The following is a 20950-nucleotide window of genomic DNA, read 5'->3' as shown; positions in this document are numbered from 1 at the left end:
GAGGGATGTCCGGCTGCTGGTTTAGGCCTGATCCTGGGGGTCCCAGATTGGAGAGGGTGCAGACTGGGCTGAGGGGGACCCCCACACCCCCGTGCACAAATTTTGTGAACCAGGCCTCTAGTATTTATATAAGTATTTATATATTACATATATTATTTTACATATAGTAATAAAACTGGGCCCAGAGCAAAGCCATTAAAACTGAATTTCTGGGGGCCCTGGCCTTAGATCTGTAATTGTAAAGCTTCCCAGGGACTCTGGGGGTTGAGATGGGGACATGGGGACTTGAAGAGGATGAAGTGATCATAGGAGCTACCTCTGGACTGTGAACTTTTGATGAAATGTTAGATGACTGCCCCAAGGGTACTTATTTCTAATTCGGATAATTGATCAAACATTCCTAGAATGGCAACTAAAGATCACTCATTTATCCCACTGTGTATGCTGCAGTGTTTTAAGTAAATTATAAACCACCAACATTGACACACAATAGCTCTTTTTAGTATTTTTGTACTAATGTGTGAGCTTCTGAAGACATAGTCCTTCCTGTCTTATTTGCATTTGCATTCTCAGCACCCGGCACCTGGACAGACACTTTACCAAGTACTGTGTGTTAAATTAAGTTTTTTTAAAAAGGAGATGGGGGTGACATAAGTAGACATTGGGTTGGGATGCTCCATCAACATAGTATTGGATTAAGAATACAAACCTCTGGAGCTAGACCACCTGGGTTCAAATTTCTGCCTTGCCACTTAGTTTTGTGTCATTCTTTGCCTAGTTACTTAACTGCTCAGCACCTCAGCTTATTCATATGTAAAATGGCAATAAGAAAAGAACCTTCCTCATATGTTTTTTTGGTGAGAATTCAATTAATATACATATATACTAAAGCACTTAAAACCATGCTTGACACATAGTAAGCATTTAATCCATTGTAGTTGATATGTAGAGGACTGCCTTCAGATTAATTAGTGCCTGGTACATAGTGGGCTTACAATAAAGGTTTGCTGAATGAATGAATGAATGAATGAATGAATGAACATTCTGGTTTTATGATTGCTTGTCTCCAGTTTTGCCCATTTTTCCATACTTTCCAGATAAGAAATATAGCAGAGGACAGCTTCTAAATTTAACCCTAGGTTGAGAGTCACGGGAAGTGATCTTGAGGTTAGGGTGGATTGAGTTTCAATCCGGAGAGGTGAGTGTTTTATAGTTGAGAGGGCTGGTAACTGCGAGGGAGAAGGGGCATTTTTAGTTGAGTCAGTCTGACCTCAGTGCCACAAAGAGGAGTGTTCATATATTGGGGTGCTTTTCCCAGCGTATTTACCTAGATCTCTTTCCTGCCGGAAACCAATCATTCTACCACTGATGGAAGGATGTGGACAGGAAACTGGGAAGGCTGGTCAACAACCTTAATTGTTTTGATCACTCACTGTTTAGTTGAAACATTGTTAGCTGAAGCAGCCTCCACCTCTGTTTCTCCTATGTAAATTTCTGTTATTGGAATTTCCTGCCTAAAGGTTATGGGCGTATCCCATAGCCTCAATAAAAGGGATTGCAAGGCCAGAGCAAGGGGTAGTCCTCCCACTAGAGTTGGGCTCCCGCCTGGCCCCCAATATTTCCAAATTAATACTTTTCCGAGTCTCTTTTCATTTGTGTGCGGCCTTCTCCAGAACCCGAACCCTGAACCGGAACCCTGAACCACGCGGGACGTGAAAGGGGTTCCCACATCTGGCGCCTGAACTCGGGACTTCTGGAGGAGATGATATTTTTCGCCTAAGAGCGAAGGAAAGGAAAAAATTCACCGAGAAAAAGGTGAGGGAGGTTCACCGCATGCAAAGCCCACGGACTAACTGCAGAGTCGTGATCTGTAAATAGGGTGGGAACGTCTTTTTCAGCCAGGCTAATGGGGAAGAATTAGGTTATAAAATAATGTGGTTTCTTATTCAAATTAAAATCTTAATTGGTATTTGGAATTTAAAATCTGTAATAAGAAATGAAACTCCACTGCTGAAACAGCCTCTAGTGTGGAGAAATTCAAAGGTGGCAGGAGAGGGCAGGGCTATCCGCTCTCCCGCAATGAGATTACTCAAGGTTTCATTTAAAAATTATAAAAGAACTCGCAGGGAAACGCAAATCTTGGCCAAATTGGGTGCTAGTTATAATTTTGGAAAGCGAAAAAGAAAGAAAAAATTTAAGATCTGTCTATCTTTTAAGGATGAAAAGAAATTCGGCCAGATCTGTTGCTGAAACTTCCCCTGAAGTAAGCAGGACGTTGTTATTAATCTAGGAACTGCTAAATGTTTGACTTGCCAGCTTTAAAAGTTCAAAGTGCAAATTAAATTGGGAGAAATTATATAGTTGTGGTAATTAAATCATATATGGATATATATATATATTTGATCATTTTTTTCCATGTTAAAAATTTCAAGGCCTTAACAGAGATGATTCTTGTAAAACTCCAAGGGCCCAGAGTGATACAAGAAAATTATTCTCTCTTCTTAAAGGAAATCCTTTTAAAAACAGATCTAATATACTTGAAAATTGCATGGTATTATTCTACAATGTCATTATAGTTTTTGATATTTTACAACAGCATATTGTACAGTTAATCCAAACAAACTTAAAAATCTAAATTTTTTTTTATGTTTGGCAGCAATTTAAAAAAGGACATGAAAGGATTTAATCCCTTCCAGAAAGGAATTAAGGCCTCACTGGGAAGGCACTTGAGCATCCTATATTGGCCTTTCTTGCCTTATTTGCTAAGAGGGACCCTTTCCTCACAATCCAATTGCCCATAGCTGTTGCTTGAGTTTTCAGTTCATGCTGAAGTTGAAGCCTCGTGATGGCTGGTACCATGGATCTGTCTCTGTCCCAATGGCATGAGCTGGGTCCTCTCTGGAGAAGAAACCTGGGTTCCCCGAGATATGTGATCAGTGCCGGGACCCTGCCAGCAGGCGAGAGGATCCCAAGGCAAGTGCTGGGCGTGGAGGCCATAGGGGCATAGGCTACCAAGGAGACAGAACTGAACCTCATATCGCCATGCTTGGCCCCGGAGGATGGCTGGTTAGTCAATGACGGGTAAGACTCCTCAAGGAAGGAACAACCTAAGACAGGCACAGTCGCAGGGGGCCATCAGGAGAGAACTTGGGGATCAACAGAGGTGGGGCATAGTCCCTCACCCCCCCAACCTTGCAGGGGCTTGAACCCTCGCCCCGTCTGAGGAAGGTCTCCTGCCCCCATGGCTGCTTCGCGCTTCCCATGCCCAGCTCAAGATCAGGACCCAGGTAACAGAGCCCAGCTCAGATTGAGATCCAGCTACAAACAAGAGACTTGGCCCAGCTCATTTTGAGACCCAAGCAACAGAGAAAGTGGCTAATGGTGACTGCCCTATATCTAAATCTAACCTAAATCTAGGAGTGCTCAGGGCTTTCTCAAGGATGCCTATAATCCTTTCCATTAATTTTTACAGAGTAAACTAAAATTGTTGTTAAAGTATTAAATTTGACAGAAAACTTAATTGTACAAGAGGCTGTTCCTAAAGTATTAACCAAAATTTATAAAAAAATTTCCAAAAGCCTCCATTAATTAAAAAAAAGGGGGGATAGTGGAAAAATAGCATGTAAGGAAAAATATTCTGCAAGAAAATTACATCTAGAAAATTTTTACTTTAAAAAAAATTTTCATTTTCATTTGTAATGCTAACAGCAAGACACCAATGAAAAACATACATGGTATCAAAATAGGCCAAAGGAAAATCGTTTGGGCAAAAAATAAAAAGGATCCCAAGTAAAATTTATAGAAAAGATTCCTTTATTAACTTTTGGTCGAGAGTATGTTTGTATATTTTCAGAAAACAACTCCAAGACCATGTGGATTCCTGCAACAGAGAGGAATTGACAGTAATCCTCCAGCCATGAAGACAAAGAGGAGAAACAGTCTAGAGATGGAAGACGCTGACGACACCTTGCCATGCTAGCAGTCAGCAGCTGTGCGACGCAGCAGGTTGCCCAGGACCAAACCAGAGAGGGTCAGACCTGCCTTACCACCATTTGTTCACCATCCAGATGTCATTGCTGACATGTACATATAAAGAACTGTTGGACATTGAAACTGGAACTCAGAACTGTTGAACATTGAAATTGGGACTCAAACATTTTTGTTCTTATGTGTTTATTTCTGGTCTGCAGATGCAAGATTTTTTTAAGGAAAGAAACGGGGGAGATGCCGGAAACCAATCATTCTACCACTGATGGAAGGATGTGGACAGGAAACTGGGAAGGCTGGTCAACAACCTTAATTGTTTTGATCACTCACTGTTTAGTTGAAACATTGTTAGCTGAAGCAGCCTCCACCTCTGTTTCTCCTATGTAAATTTCTGTTATTGGAATTTCCTGCCTAAAGGTTATGGGCGTATCCCATAGCCTCAATAAAAGGGATTGCAAGGCCAGAGCAAAGGGTAGTCCTTCCACTAGAGTTGGGCTCCCGCCTGGCCCCCAATATTTCCAAATTAATACTTTTCCGAGTCTCTTTTCATTTGTGTGCGGCCTTCTCCAGAACCCGAACCCTGAACCGGAACCCTGAACCACGCGGGACGTGAAAGGGGTTCCCACACTTTCCACTCTCTGAAAGGGAAAATAAGACATTTGTGGGGGCTAGCTATCTGAATCTGTGCCAGTAACCTGCATTCTGACACAAACTCTTGCTAGCCAATAATTAACTCCATTCTTATCTGTGATGCCTGTCCTGCCTTGCAGAACCTGCTTCCCGGAATACTCCCGTTTTACAGAGGCCATAAACCATGAACCAGAGGGGGTTGGCAGTGCTGGCACCAGACAGGCCAAGCCTCTGAGTGTAATCTCACTTCCCCCATCCCAACTCATGAGGGGCTGCAAAGCCCGCGAAAAGTCCGGAAGACTGATCCATATTTCGGGGACAAGGAAACTAAGAGTATAAAGGGAAAGCTTCATCCATAGTCATCACTCAGGCTTTGGAAAGCCTGAGTCACCGTACTAGTACATCTGCAAATAAAGGGTTTTTCCTGACTGAATCTTCTTAGTACCTGTTGTGTGTTTTCCGGTCGCCTGGTAAATTCTGTATCATCTCTACCCTTCTGTTCTGTCCAAAATAAGAATCTGCCTGGCTGGTGTGGTTCAGTGGTTGAGCATCAACCCATGAACCAGGAGGTCACAGTTTGATTCCAGGTCAGGGCACATGCCCAGGTTGTAGACTCGATCCCCAGTGGGGGTGTGCAGGAGGCAGCCAATCGATGATTCTCTCTTATCATTGATGTTTTTTTTTTCTCTCTCTCTCCCTCTCCCTTTCTCTTTCTCTCTGAAATCAATAAAAACATTTTAAAAAAAAAAAAAAAAAACTAAAAAACCTGCTTAGGCCTGGGTAGAGACCCAGAGCTTCAAGGCAGCAGCAGGAATTCACTTCCAGATAAACACTATCCCTAGTCTATCTTCAAAAACTTATTAAAGCTCACACTCACATGTAATGAGAAGTCACTTAGAATTATTAAAATCCAATAAAAGTGCAGCCCAGGTTAAGAGCAACATAAATGAGAGCGTGGCTGTGGTTTTCTCTGGTGGCTGTTGGATTTTGGGCAATTCCCTTCTTCTTTCTGCACTTTGGTTTCCCCTCCTGACACTCTGTGGCTTGACGACTAATGTAAGCATTGTTTAAAGAACACAGTAATAATTATTACAGTAGATCAATCTAGCAGGGGCTAAGAATTTCTTTAGGGAAAGAGTAAGAGAGAAATCCAGGAAGAAAGACAAGGATCTAGACACAGAAATTCCTGAATTCCAGGTTAAGAAGTTAAGAAAGCCCTTGTTCTAAGGACATCAGGATAATCCAGTGACAATGTTAGAGTGATAAAATGATACATAAAAGAGTTTGTAGAAAGAATTATCTGGCACAGGTAAACCAAGTGGACTAGAGTGGACAGAAGTTGGAAAAAAGAGACCAATTCAGAGGTTTGTGCCAAATCCAGGACCTTACTAGGAATCCAAGGCAATAGACAGAAGGGACTGATATAGACACATTTTAAAGAAACTGAGAGACAGAGTATTTGCGTCTAAATCAGGTATTGAGAGGGAGGAAACTGATCCCTCTCCTCTCTCTCTCTCTCTTTCTCTCTCCCTCTCATCTTGATTTCTTTTGAGCACAGTGATGTCTCTGTCAAAGATGACTTAGGCTTCAAGCCTGGATATTGGATGATGGTGGTGGCTATGACTGTAAGGAGAGGAGGAACAACTTTGGGGGGATGCTGATTTAATTTTGGATGGATTGAGTTTGGGCTGCTGTGAGGATGCTGAATGGCTACATAAAGCAAACAGTGTGGTTTCATAAATGAGAGAGTGAATACTGAGGTCCGAGAGGATTTCTTGACTTTCACGGGGGCATGGAAAGACTCAAGACTGGGATAGTTGACTCACCTCTGAGCTCTCCTCTAAGTGGAAGAAGCCAACTTTCTCTGGGTAGAGGCAGGGCTGTGACAGTCATCCCAGGCCTTGGTGTGCCCAGAGGGAGGTGAGAGATGTGTTAAAGACTCGGGGGAGCAGTATGTCACTTTCTTTATTTATATATATATTCCCTGTTTTCACCCATTGCTAGCTGTGTGACCATGGGCAAGTTGCTTAATTTCCCTGTCCCTCAGTTTTCTCATATGTAAAATGAGGTCATACATGCAATTGTTGGATTACATAAGATAATTTATATACCTGGCACATGCTAAATGCTCAGGAAGTTTTAGCTTTCACTTTTTTTATAACTCTCTGGATTGGCTGAAATGTTTTAGATGAGTGACATTTTACAATCATAAAAAACAATAAGCCTGGCCGGCGGGGCTCAATGATTGAGCCTCGACCTGTAAACCAAGAGGTCACAGTTCGGTTCCTGGTCAAAGCACATGCCCAGGTTGCAGGCTCAATCCCCAGTGTGGGGCATGTAAGAGGCAGCCAATCAATGATTCTCTCTCATTGACATTTCTCTCTCTCCCTCTCCTTTCCTCTCTGAAATCAATAAAAATATATTCTTAAAAAAAACAGTAAGACTTTATTTTTAAAAGTTCATCATAGCTCACCCCTAGGGAGTTTCAGTGCTCTAAAGACTCCTGTGTCTGAATGAATGCCCAGTTTTAAAAGGTACTAAAATCTTAGACCACTATAATTCTGAAGGAAAGAGGGACATTCCAGTTTCACAAATGGGTAACTGGTCAGCCAACTTGGAATCAACTGAACACCACATGGTAACTCCAGAGAAGAGATTTGGGGATTTGGGTTACTTGTCTTAGGGAGAATAATACTGGAATAAATAATTGCAATGAAACAATTTCTTTCAACCATTGTCACAGAGTGTACGTGAATCATTATAGAATTTTTGGAAAGTAATCTACAGCATTACTAACCTTTTTTTCTAAACCTCGATTTGTTGTTCCAGTTATTTATGCATTTGTTGTTGTTTTTTTGTTTTGCTTGTTTTTATTTCAGAGAGGAAGGGAGAGGAAGAAAAAGTTAGAAACATCAATGATGAGAATCATTGATTGGCTGCCTCCTACACTCCCCACACTGGTGATTGAGCCCACAACCCAGGCATGTGCCCTGACCGGGAGTCAAACTGTGACCTCCTGGTTCAGAGGTCAATGCTTAACCATTGAGCCATGCCAACTGGGCTATTTATGCATTTGTTGGTTGATTCTTGCATGTGACCTGACCAGGGATTGAACCCGCAACCTTGTCGTATCGGGAGGATACTCTAACCAAATGAGCTACCCAGCCAGGGTGCATTACTAACCTTTTGATATATTTGTTGACCTAGCAATTCTCACCAAAGATACCTACCACATAGAAATGAAGGCACTGATATGAGAATAGATGTACAAAAATATTTATTGCAGCATCATTTGTAGTTTTTAAAAAATGAAAGCAACCTTAATATGCACCACAAAAAAAAAAAATGGTTGGCCAAATTATAGCATATCTGTACTGTGGAATATTAAATACCCAGTGAATAAATTAGACTTATGTATGATAGTACCAGAAGAGATATTTATGATATATTGTTATGTAACAAAAGAAAAGTGTAGAGTAATATGTGTGCTATGATTTCATTTTTGTTTAAAAAAACACACCAAAAAACAACTTTGTATGTATATATTTGTATTAAAATGGAGAAATGTGGGAGGGCATAAACCAAGCTATTAACATTGATTACCACAGGGCTGTGGTGACTATATGTCTATAGGTTGACTTGTGAAAATGAGCATGTATTGCTTTTATAATGTTAAATATATAGAGAGTAAGCTGATGTGAATTTGGTGGAAAAATTAATATGAAGACCAAGATTGAGAAGAAATCAATGAGCTGCTTTAAATGAATCCTAGTATCCAAACCCTGAGTTACAAGCTTTAAAAAGGCCTTCTAAAAATACAATGTTATCAAGCAGTGACTGCGTCTGTTAGCTTTCCCTTCTTCCTTACCCCACAAACATCCCACCTTCTTAGCCACATTTCTGAAAGTGAGGGCCATATACCCGACACTGGGCAAGATGGTTGAAGGTAGCACATAGACCCAGCATTAAATAACATTAAATCTTATGGTGCAATTACTATTCATATTTTAATTTTCAACCCACTGATTACATATAGAAGAGAGTCCTGGGCATTGATAAATTTTTGACACCTCCCTCATCCTTGCTAATCCTTTGTTATAAGGGCAAAACAGGCCTAGGGCATGAAGCCTTCAGCAAGCCACAATATCTAGTTGGAAGTTTAAACATTATTATGTTCTCATTGTAGTTGTTTTTAGGATTAATTTATGATAAGAGGAACTGGTTTATCATTTACAGTGATGATCTCAAGTTTCTAATGGGGCACTAAATAACATGTGAGATAGTCTACAAGTGCTTTAAAGCCCTGGCTGATTGCCCAGTGGTTAGAGCGTGGGCCCTCAAACCAAAGAGTCTTTGGTTAGATTCCAAGTCAAGGGCACATACCTTGGTTGCAGGCTCGATCCTCAGCCTGGGTCAGGGATGTGTGCGGGAGGCAAGCATTGATGTATGTCTCTCACATCAATGTTTCTCTCTTTCACTCCCTCTCTCTCTCCTTCCTTCTTCCTTTCACTCTCTCTCAAAATCAATATCCTCGGGTGAGGATTAAAAAAAAATTTTTTTTTTAAAAAAAGCACTTTAAAGTAAGACTGTATTAGCCAAGAAACACAGGGCTGTGCCCAACCGCAAAATGGAAAAGTATGAGGTCAGCTCAGTGTATCAGCAATTAGCATCAGCACCACAGGACATAATCTTGATCACAGAAACATAACATCATTTACACAGTTTGAAGCAACAAGCAGCAGGGAAAACTGAGTATTGTCTCATAAGGTAGCAACCGTGTTACAATAACAGGAAGCTGAGCAAACAGAAAATGAAGCCTAATATAGCTCAGGGTAAGAGTTCTCTAGGGAGGTTCTTGCCAGGAACCTGGGTGAGTAAAGGGAGGGAGTAAGAAAAGAGATGGTTTTGGTTTTGAAAAAAGAACTCTAAGCCTGCATATTGGGGAACATCTAGGTTTTTCAAATTGACTATGGTGGACTGTGCAGAAAATAAAGCATGTATGTGAGTGTGGTGAAAAGCAATAGCAATGGGATCACTTTAAAATGGAGTTGGAGTTGCCATCCCAGGGAACTGCTTTGCACATCTTATTCCTCAAACGTTTGGAATGTTAAAGTGGACACGATAATAACCTTTGGACTGGGCCTAAAGCAACATTATATCCTGAACAACTGTTTGGAAATGTGACAAGAAAGCAGACATTATGACTACAGAATATTCTTTAGAATTAGCATCACTGTGTTAGCTCATCTGCATTTATGGAAATTCCTTCCTCCTGTTCATGTAATTTTTCCCCTTCCCTTTTTCATAAAACCCCTTCGCTTCATCTCCTAATTGGAACACTATTTGTGTTTCTGTCTGAGTCAGTGCTTCCTGGATAGCTATTCTCCTGGATCTCAAATAAATGCTTACTGCCTCTCACTTTGGCTTTTATTTTTAGATTAACAGTATTCACATTGCATCACCTGTCCCTTTGGCTACATTTCTACAGCCTGGACAGAGCTCTCTCCTGGTGATGTAGGTGAATTGACTTGAATGAAGCAATGATAGCCTGCTGCTTATATCAATTGCCCTGCCTTTACTATGGAGAGTGAACCAGAAAATCAGCAGTTTCCTTTCAAAGCCCATTTATGTAGGTTACATTTGCACACCCATATAAATAGCAACATTATTTACAATAGCTAAAAGGCAGAAGCAACTCAAATGCCCAATGATGGATGAATCAATAAACTAAATACATACATGCTTTATTTTTTGCACAGTCCAGCATAGTCAGTTTGAAAAACCTAGTGGTATATGCATACATAGCATATTAGTCACCCTTAAAAAGGAAGAAAATTCTGACACATGCTACAACAAGGATAAACATTGAAAACATTATGCTAAATGAAGTAAGCCAATCACAAAGGGACAGATATTGTAGGAGGTACCTAGAATAGTAGAATGCATCTATAATAATAAAAGCGTAATATGCTAATTAGACCAGACAGCCAAATGACTTTCCAGATGTCCTTCCAGACATCCTTCCGGATGACGTTCTGGACGAAGCCACAGCTGTGAGGGCTGAGCCCCTTGCATGAATTTCATGCATCGGGCCTCTAGTAGAGACAGAAAGTAGAATATTGGTTATCACAGGCTGGGTGTAGGCAAGTGGAGAGTTATTTAATGGGTACAGAGTTTCAGTTTGGGATGATGAAAAGTTCAGATAAATCATGGTGAGGATTGCAAAACAATGTTGCGAATATGCTTAAAACCACTGAATTGTTGTTCACTTAAAAGTGATTAAAATGATTTTTTAAAGAACTGATTTAAAGGAAACCATTAAGCTTAGAAGAATCCAGGTCGTACCTAGCTCTGGAGAAAGTGGTGAAGGTGTGGGCCATACCTCTCTGTTCCCCACTCCCACCCATCCATTCTCTACCCTTCTCTGCCCTGCTTTTCCTCCTGAGCCGCATCACTGTGCCTCTTGCCTTCCAGCTTCCAGTTGGAGTCACTCAATGGGGAGTACTAGCAGGGGAATGAGGGAGGAAAGAAGAGTGAGGTTGGAGACTCTGTTTCCCTGGCTCCCTCCCTGCAATATTGCTGCCTGATGACTGTGTCCCTTGACCTAAGGTCCCACAGCCCACGCTGGCTCCAGGTTCTGGGGCTCCTTCCACTTGCCTCCTTATACCTAGGGGGAGTAGCGGCTCCCACTGCTGCTAGCCCTGCAGCTGCACTATCCTGCGTGGTTTCCCCATTTCCCACTAACACCTTTGTATATAGTCCTTTTATTAAATTCCCCTCAAATTACCTAATTTGAGTGCACCATCTGCTTCTTGCTAGACCGTGGCTGATACAAGATTATTTATAAAGATCAAAGTTTGGGAAACACTGACACAAAGAAAATCTACCTATATTTTTCCAAAGATCTCTCTGATCCCCCCCAAACTTTCCAGGTATCCAGAAAAGGTGATGGTAAGGGGTGTGGATGGCAGCATCTTCAGCCCCATCCTTCATCCCCTCTCTTGTTCCAAGCTCTTCTTTCCAATTGCTATTTTAACACAGAGAACTCAACATCTACTGTGTTCTCCAGTCCCACAGACTATAAATCACATTTTTTTGGTAACAGAATTCCATCCCAATAAAACAATAAATAATTCAGATATTCCATGGAGTTTTATTTTTTATAAAAGCATTTTTCCTGTATATGTTTCTATTGTACAGAGCACAAGGACGTGGGGTAATTGCTCTTAAGTATGAGTAGGAAAGCTGAAATGAAATTTATATAAGGCTCTTCAAATTGGCATGCAAATAAAGATAGCTCTATAAAATGAGCTATCTTTCCCTTCTAAGGTATGAATTATGGGGGAAATAACTAAGAGTTTTTCCTTCATTCTTAGTAGCAGTGGCCTAGAATAAGTTGAAACCCCTTCCCGCCCCACTCCCGCCCCATCCCTACAATCCAGGGATACATCCTGCCCAGGCTTTTACTATACACACGTAATTTTGAGGTCACGACAAATAGTCACACCTGCTTGTAAGTTCACTGGCTCAGGTAAGCAGACCGTCTTTTTACTGCAAGAGAAAAGCAACAAGAAGGTATATGTTCAGGGCAGGTTCTTTTTGGTCAGGAGAGAGAGCTGAGAGCTCTCTAAGAGTTTTAATGATGTCAGGTGAAAGAAGTCTGCAATTGTCTACTATAGAAGCCTACTGTCCTCCAAAGGTCCGGGATGGTAGGACTAATAATATAAAGGCTAGAGGCAGGGTAAAGGGAATGGGGAGTCTCAATCCACACCCATGAGTGTGACCAGTGTATGCTAAGGAGGAGGAAAAATGCAATTAGGAATCTTTATTCCAATAAAACCTTGTATAGAAACCAAATAAGATAGAGATAGATAGATAGACAGGTAGGTCAGGTAAAATGGGGTTTCTTATATTGAAGTGGGAATGAGGATTTAGAGTTCACCCTCTTTGGCTTCCTAACATTCCCAACCCAAGATAGCCCTGCAAGTGTGTCAGGAAAACCTTGGGTTGTTGTCATCTATGCATCAAAGAAGCAAATCCCTTATGATGAGATAGAACCTCAACAAGCATCATATCTAAGATCAGGATTGGTCCTTATGGGTGTGTCTGGGGTAGGTGCATACTCAGCTTACTTGTCATTGACAGGCAAAGGAGCAGTGCAGAATTTCCCAACAATGGTAGTCCGGTCTTTTCTCCAAAACTGGCGAGAAGCCTGAAACTTGAGATTCACTTGGTGTATCTGGCACTGAGGAGTGGGGTGAGCTAGGACTCCTCTCCCCTGAAGTTTCTGTTTCGGTCTACAAGGGGAAGGGAGAGTAATCATGTAGCACTTTTGACCTTGCTTCCCTTGGTCCTTATGAGGTTCTGCTGGTAGCACTGGTTAGCTGTTATGTACAAGAGTCAGCCCCTTGTAGGTGGGGACCATGGTCATTTGTATCACCACAACAAGTCCTTCTGCCCATACCCAGTTTTGAACATGACTCAAAAAAATATTTGTTCTTTTTTTTTTAAGTAAACAAGTGGACACTGCAGCAAAGTAGTAGCCCTTGGATTTTCACATCTGAAAAATGTCCCTCATTCTTAGATTCCTATTTGGAAAAGATCTAAACTTTCAGATTTACCAGTCTTGAATTAGAGCCCACTTTTAGGGCATTCAAGTCAAAGGATTTTGTGTGAGGACTACTACACTCTTTTTTTCTTTAATGAAAAAAACCTAGCTGATTCTATTATTATAATCAATGCCAAACAAATATTTAAATCAATTAAAATTTAATTAATTAATCATGAAGTTATTTTCACATTTGTCTATAACAATAGGAAATACAGTTCTTGGCATAAAGACATAGACTTTGGAGTTTAAAACATCCCCAACTACAAGATCACATATAGGAAACTCACATTATTGTTTATGTGATAGTGAATTTGTTAATCAAATTAAAATAATTACATTATGTAGAATAAAATAAAATAGAAATAGATTCATATTTAAATAATCTTTATTTATAAAACACTATCCTGAGAATGTAATCCATTAAGCTCCAATTTGAGCATAAGTATAATCACTTTAGTAACAGCTGTTACTTAAACTGAAAATGGAAGAAGTCAAAATTACTTTTGGAAACCAAAACTATTGCCAAGACTCTTGTGTTTCTGGTTGTTCATTCAGTAGTAGGCTCACTTGAAGGCAGACTCGACCCTGATTGGTACTTACTTCTTTCAGGATGTGGTGGTAAAATCCAGCTCTTGGGGGAAGATAATGAGGAAAAGCTCTTGATGAATAGACATTTCTCATTGCAAATGGAGGAGGTGGTGGGCCGGAAAAGTCCCTTGGAAGAAAATAATCACAGGAAGCTCCATACATGCTTCCTGGAAGTAGAGAAAAAGGAGGACCTCGTCTCATGTAGGTGCCCCTTGCATCCATTGGAAACAATGGACCTCTGATTGGAGGAACAAAGCCAGGGCCAGTTGCTTCACTTTTGGTGGGGAGAGATGAATCAGGCATATTTAAATTACCAAGATCATCTTTGCTATCATTTCCACTGGATTCCATTTTGGAAGACATTGACCCATCTGCTTTATCTAATGATGGCATATTAAAACTTCTGTGTTCTGCTGGTCCAGATGGTCTACCAATATTAGAATAAAATCTTTCTTGCCTATGTAGAGGAAGAGCTAGATCAGGATAAGGTTGGCCTGATGAAGGAATTATCATCCTATGATCCTGTTCCCAAGGAGATGAAAGGGACCCAGTATCAGAAGGTTCCCTGTGAGGATGAGTTAACTTATCAGAGCTTGATTCTCCTCTTTCATTAGTAATCTGATGGTCCTGAGGATTCCCTGGGCCTCTTAAGTCTCTCCTCCTTCGCCCTGGAAGCAAAGGTGAGAGTCTGAGTGGGCCCTCCAACAAAGTTGGAAGGGAGAGAAAAGCTCTTGTTTCAGATGAAGGTCCACTCAATGGTGACAGACCATATGGGGATTGCTCTCTGCCAAATGCTGTATTTGGAGAATCAAGTGCATACAGATCTTTTTCTAAAAGTTCAAATTTAAGCTCTGTTTCTGTTAATTTTTGTCTGAGGTAAGAATTTTCTTTCTTTAAATCACTGAGATTTCTTTCAGCAGTCCAAGCTGCCAACCAATTATCATAGGCTTTTTTTTCATGGGAAATAATCTGCCCTTGATAAGAATGAATGGTTCTCTCTAATTCTTCCTCAAGATCTTTGGCTCTAATTCTATAGGTCTCCAGATCTTCGGTTGCATGTGTGATCTTTTCATCTCCTTTAGAGCGTTCTTCCTCTTTCTCTAGCTGGTAATTTTCTTCTACTGTTAACTTCCTGTTAAGTATCATTTCATTTTCTTGATACAGTTCAGTCATTACCTTAAGTTTGTGCTGAAGCTTTTGATTCTCATTTTCAAGATGTTCATTTTCTGACTGCAAAGATGTGTGTTCAGCCTGGAGATTTTTAATACACTCTATAAGCTCTTCCTTTGTTTTATCTACTTCAGTTAATTGGGTGTATATTTGGTTTCTTTCTCCTTCTAGGGTTTTTAAATAAGCCTTTAACTTAGCAGTATGAATCATCTTCTTCAAATCTCCTTTTGGTTGATTATCTAAGAGCACACTATTTTCTGAATCACTCATTTCCAATTCCAAGTTATCATCCCTTACGTCTTCTCCAAGCACTGCAGTCCAATCTTGCATCTTTAGCAAGTATTCAGTCAGAGATTTGATCTGATTTTCTTTGTCACATAAAATTTGTTTTGCATATACTTTGGAGTCTACAAATGTTATTTTCTGTTCATTAAGTTCACTTACTTGTTCTTTCCATTCTTCAGCTTCTTGTAAAAGCTGTTTCTGGCTTTCCTGAAGTTGGGAATTTTCACTCAAGGTATCTTTTATAGCTATCTTAAGTCGTTCTTCATTCATTTGAAATATTTTGAAGGTTGTTTTGGCTTCAGCTACTTGTGATTTGAGTAATTTTGATTCATCTTCTAAGGACTGTATCCTTTTGGAAATATCTACCACCAATTCATCTTGTTCGGATTTCTCTTCCTTTAACTCTTTTGCTAGAAAGAGTATTTCATCCTCAAATTCAGATTTGGAACTGTTCAGCTTTTCACAAATTGACTCCAAACTTTGAGTTTCTGTCAGCTCCTCCTCAAAGCTGGAATCCTTTAATGACTGGAAGCCTTCACACTCTTTTTGTAGGAGGCTACATTTTTCAAGTAGTTTACAGTTTTCTTCCATTAGTGTAGAAAGTTCTATAGCATGCTTTTTCTCTTTCCACATAAAGCCGGCTTCTAATCCAAAAAGAATTTATCCACATAAACAGAAAAAAAAAAAAAAAATCCAACAGTGGCTGCACATATCAGCAATTCCCATAGAAAACCATAGGGATTATGGGTGTGTGTTTTTTCTCATATCTTCGGCAGTGCTGCCTAGCCCTGCCTAGCTTTGCCAGGCCTAGCCCCAAGTGGGTGGAGAGGGGGGTGGAGAGGCAGTCCCGGGCTCCTCTATGGCGCCAGGGCTGCCTTGGGCTCACAGGCCTAACCAAGGCCTGGCTGAGCCACAATCAACAGCAGAGAATGCGAAGCTTCCGCACGTCAACCGGACCGGACCACTGCGGAGCCGACTGCAGGGGGGTACCGGGGAGGGGGGGAACGGCGCCCACAGGCCTCCTGGGCTCCTCCATGGCGCCACGCTGCCCGCTGAGGCGTCTCGGCTGCTACTTAGGCTTTGCGCTCCGATGATCCAAAGGCCCAAGCCCATCCCGCAAGAGCCTGCGCCGTGCCCTCCCCTCCCCTCCCCACCCCCCCCCCCTCGTTTTGGTTTGGGCCAGGCGGGGACGCGGGGACGCGGGACGCAGTGAAATTCCCCTCCTTCTTCGCGGGAGATTCCTAGACGCGTCCTGGGAGCGCGCTCTTAATTAAAGGGGCTGGCGCCCTCCCTGGCGAAGCCACCCGCCTTTGGAAGTCCAGGGGCTTGGGCCTGAGAAATTGGGATTCGGGCTCAGGCATCTAGCTGTGGTGGGGGCCGCTCAGTGAGATGACGAAGGCTTTGGCCCAGGACTCCCCTCCCTCATCTGTGGCCGTGGGCAGTGAGGCTTCCCCTGGATCTCAGCCCCAATCCGGGCGCTTTCCTCTCGCAGCCCCCCAAGAGCCTCTGTGCACTCCACGGCAGCCCGCTGTCATTGCAGTTAGAAAATGCGAGGACTGCTCTATTTTAGACGAAGTATGAATGTGTGGGTGGGAAGAAACAAACTAAAATCAGGTCTGGAAATTAGACAGAGCTGGGGTGAGATTCAGGTGTGAACCCTGCTCTCCCGACAGCCTCCAGCCGTGAGCTTGAAGCACAGGGTGTGCTGGTGTTGACGAAGTCCCGGAGGCTCGGAGTGAAAACAGGATCCAGGACTCTCCCGACCCGCCCCCTTGGCCTTGCCCCTGATTCCCGCGACCCGTTTGCAAGATTCAGGCACCACTTTGGACTCGTGTCCTAAGACAAAAATGGAGAAAGGAGTATGAAGTGATCAACCTAGAGAAGCGCTCCAGAAAGGGCCACAGGGCTCTAGACAAAAGCAAGACTCCGCGTGGAGAAGACGCCTGCCAAGCAGGACAGGCTTGGCACCGGCCAGGCCCAGCCCGCAGAGCCAGGAGGGCTCCAGGTTGCCTCCTGTGCCCTGGTCGCGTTGCCTTTCCAGTCCTGCCTGGGCTCTCCGGCAGGTGGGTGAGGCCGGGCCTGGCTCAGCAGCAAGGTTTCGTTTTCGTTTCTGGCCTCCACAGAGATGAAATGTCTTCTTTATGTATTTTTTTAACCCAGGGTTAGTCGTTTAATTTGTTCTTCCCTCTTGAGGAAGATCCAGTATAATTTTGTATAAAAGCTGTTCCTGTTATATTACATGTGGGGAGGGTTTTTGAAATATTTAATGTTCACCAGAAGAAGCTGCTTGGATGGAGGAGCTTGCAAACTAGGAGTATGAAGGACGCTGTGAGTGGCTGGAGACTAGGCCCGGGTAAATTCTCTAATTAGAAGGAAATTTGGGGGTTTCACAAAATTACAGAAAGTTGGGGAAAGACCACCCACAAGCCCCCTCCCCCCACCTTTTTTTCAATTTCTGTTCTGCAAGAAAACAAAAACACCAAGGAATTTAAGGTACTCATGTTGAGAGCCTTTTTCAAAAGAGTAATACCAGTCTCTTGAGAGAGGGAAGGAGTCTGTGAATGTCCATTCGAATCATTCAGGGAGTCTTTAAAACAGGGTTGGGGAACCCTTTTTCTGCCAGGGGCCATTTGGATATTTATAACATCATTCTTGGGCCTTACAAAATTATCAACTTAACAATCATCCTGCTATACTTGGTCAAACATTTAACTAACTCACCCCTAATGCCTTGGCAGGGCCAGATCAAATGATTTCCCGGGCCTTATACTACTAGTGGGCCGGGCGTTCCCATCTGTGCTTTAAAAGTATGCCTGTTGGAAGGTAGTCAATAATACTGTAATACCTATGTGTGGTGTCCGGTGGGTACTAGATTTATCGGGCTGATCACTTCGTAATTATATAAATGTCAAATCTCATTGGTTTGCACACCTGAAACTAATATAATATTGTACGACAACTGTAATTGAAAAATAAAAGGTTATTTAAAAAAAAAAAAAAAGTATAGCTATTGCGGCAATGCCCAGAGATTCTGCTCAGATTGTTCTGGGGTGGAGCTTAGTGGCAGTATTTTTCAAAGCTCTCCAGGTGATTCTAATGTGCAGCCAGAGTTGTGTGTCACTGTCACAGAGTTAAATCCCTTCTATTGGACTACCAATGGGCTGGAGAGGTAATGAAAACACCCTTCTAGAAGGAACACACCTTTGAAGTGATCTGAAGAAGAAAAGCTACAATCTACAGGGCTCAGCTAGGCACCTGGAGATCTGGTTGGGGTCCTGACTGCCTGCCCTGTTCATGGTGCGGCCTTGGTGAGCTGTACTCTTGCTGTCCCAGGCTGTTTGGGAGCCGAGAAGTCCTCCTGCTCTTTCCAGCAGAGACTTGTCTTCCCTGAAAGCACAGTTAATGTGCAGCCCTGCAGCCTGAGAAATGTTTTCAAACCCAAAACTGATCTGGTCACACTCCTATTTAAAACTCCCAGTGGCTCCCCAACCTGGATCTCAGGATAAAACCAAAATCTCTAAGCTGTCCTTCAGGGCCTTGCTTGGAGTAGTCCTGACTTGCCCTTCCAGCCTCCTCACATGGGGCTTTGGCCCCCTGCTTCCCCTCCCAGGGTCATAGTCTCAGTAACCCCTGACCTGAGCAACTCCTAAGAATCTTAAATCTCTACTCAGCCCTAGCTGGTTTGGCTCAGGGGATAGAGTGTTGGCCTGCGGACTGAAGGGCCCCAGTTCGATTTCCGGTCAAGGCACATGCCGGGGTTGCAGGCTTAATCCCCAGTGTGGGGCATGCAGGAGGCAGCCAATCAATGATTGTATCTGATCATTGATGTTTCTATGTCTCCCTTTCCCTTCCTCTCTGAAATCAATAAAATAAAATAAAATAAAATCTCTACTCAAATATCATGTCCTCACACTTGGTCAGGTGTCACCTTACATGTTGGCATAGCACCTGCCCTTGTTGACAGTTGTGCACTTCTATGTGTGCACACTGGTTGTTTTCCATTCTCCTGCAAACCATATATCTCAGGCTCCTCTGCCAGCAGGTTCCAGGGAGAATATAGCTCTGTTCTGTGCTCTGCCAACACCGCCCTTTGTCCCTCTAGCCCTGGGGTGGGATGGCTCCTCCTGTGGCTGATTTCTGCATTGCCTCCCATCCTTTTGGGTTTTCAGCTCTCCCAACACATTCATAATTAGTTCCCTGAGTTAAATCCCTTCTATTGGACTACCTGGCTTGGGTTCTGGTTCCCAGACTGGACCCTAACTGAAATGCTGTTTTATCTGATTAGTGAGTGTTTTACTAGTTTGTGAGTAACCAACCAATTGCTTTTTGAAGAAGCATGCACTGCTGAGGTCCTTTTCCCTGCCTGGCTTGTGATGTCCTACAGTTGAGGTCCTCTGCTCTCCCATCTCGAGCCTGGTCCCAACCAGCTGCTAGGCCCAGGTGCGACAAGGAAGGAAATGCTCAGCCTCATTCCAGTAACTGGCACCACCCAGCATCAAGCCTGCTGGCCATCCCCTTGCATTCATTTGCTACCGGACAATGCTTGTAGTTCTGTTCTGGTAACTCACCCAGTGCTGCTCCCCTGCTCAGGAGTGGGTGCTTCCCAGGCTGTGGCCTGCCCTTCCTCATGGCTGAAGCCCTCCTACTTTTGACGTCCCTGATGCCCCCTTCCTGGATACCTGAGCACTGCTTCCTATCAGGGACACAATTTCTATGTTTTTACCACCTGTTGGGACACCCCATCACTGCTGCCTGCCTGCCTCATCTGCTCTTGTCTGAATGCAATATGCTTGAACCCAGTACTGACCCTGAACTTGAGACAGTTGTGTGTCTGTGTCTGTGGTAGATTCTGCCCTCACCCCCAGCCCCAGCCCAGTGTGCTCGGCTCACTCGGCTCACTCACCAATGATGACACAGTGCCTGTCCTGGGATGTGTGTGTGTGTGTGTGTGTGTGTGTGTGTGTGTAAAATAAAACTATGTCCTAAGGAGAGAGGCCAGCCGTGAGGGACACTTACTTACATGGTGATCTTGACTGAGGAGGTGACATTGCTGCTAAAGAAGGTGACCACGATATGGGTGTCCTTGTTTCTTGGCTCCTGCAAGTTAAACTCCACAAGGCTGTGATGCGCTAGGAAACCAAAGTAGAGCAGACAAGTGAGCTAGAGGTTGGTGGGTGCAGTGCCCAAAAAGCCCCCGGGAGAGCACAGCAGTTCGATTAGAAATCTCAGCCCTACCTCTTCGTAGCTGTGTGACCTGGAGCAGATTACCTGTCACTGCAGATCCTCAGCTTCTTCAAGTGTAAATTGAGGAAAATAAAATAGATCCCTCACAGGTTTCAATGAGAATTAAATGAGTGACTACATATAAAGTCCATAGACAGTGCCTGTGCCTCAGAAGCGTTCAATCCATGTTAGTTTTTATTATTACTTGTAATGCTAGAATGTCCCACTCTGCTCTGTTTGGTGACGTTATCTGGTAGAGTGATTTTAAAAGAACCAAAAAGGATATCTCTTACACTAAATAATTAAATCGCAAATATAGTAACATCCCTCTCCAAGCCCACCATACATACACACAGTGTCGGGGAGCACACTGTGTGCAGGAGATGACTATTGCCCTCCCTGTGGCATCTCCACCCTCCCAGGCAGCATGGACATGGGGGCTCTCAAAGCTGGTGT

The 20950-nt window shown here is 42.9% G+C and overlaps 2 protein-coding genes across 6 annotated transcripts in view; both read right to left on the bottom strand.

Annotated features, from left to right (window-relative positions):
• Window positions 1-20950, bottom strand: part of PLA1A (phospholipase A1 member A) — a 74042-nt gene that overhangs the window by 15112 nt on the left and 37980 nt on the right. The window contains exons 9-12 of one of the 5 annotated variants that reach the window (XM_080654920.1): window positions 20292-20400; window positions 12750-12914; window positions 12125-12168; window positions 9921-11121 (exon numbers count right to left, since the gene is read on the bottom strand). In XM_080654920.1, coding sequence (XP_080511046.1) covers window positions 11105-11121; window positions 12125-12168; window positions 12750-12914; window positions 20292-20400 — 335 coding nt within the window. In that variant the 3' untranslated portion in view covers window positions 9921-11104. Of the gene's footprint in view, window positions 1-9920; window positions 11122-11751; window positions 12169-12749; window positions 12915-13828; window positions 13984-20287; window positions 20401-20950 lie in introns of those variants that run through there. The other 4 variants (XM_080654921.1, XM_080654919.1, XM_080654918.1 and 1 more) reach the window with 4 other exon arrangements.
• LOC308242624 (melanoma inhibitory activity protein 2-like) lies at window positions 14014-15904 on the bottom strand (the record flags this gene model as incomplete). The annotated part of the gene is made up of 2 exons (XM_080657068.1): window positions 14014-14054; window positions 14131-15904. The coding sequence occupies 2 exons, from the start codon at window positions 15902-15904 to the stop codon at window positions 14014-14016; spliced, it is 1815 nt and encodes a 604-aa protein (XP_080513194.1).

This window comes from Plecotus auritus (assembly GCF_963455305.1).
Source record: "Plecotus auritus genome assembly, chromosome: 2".
NCBI lineage: Eukaryota > Metazoa > Chordata > Mammalia > Chiroptera > Vespertilionidae > Plecotus > Plecotus auritus.
This window is presented reverse-complemented; position numbering and strand designations above follow the sequence as displayed.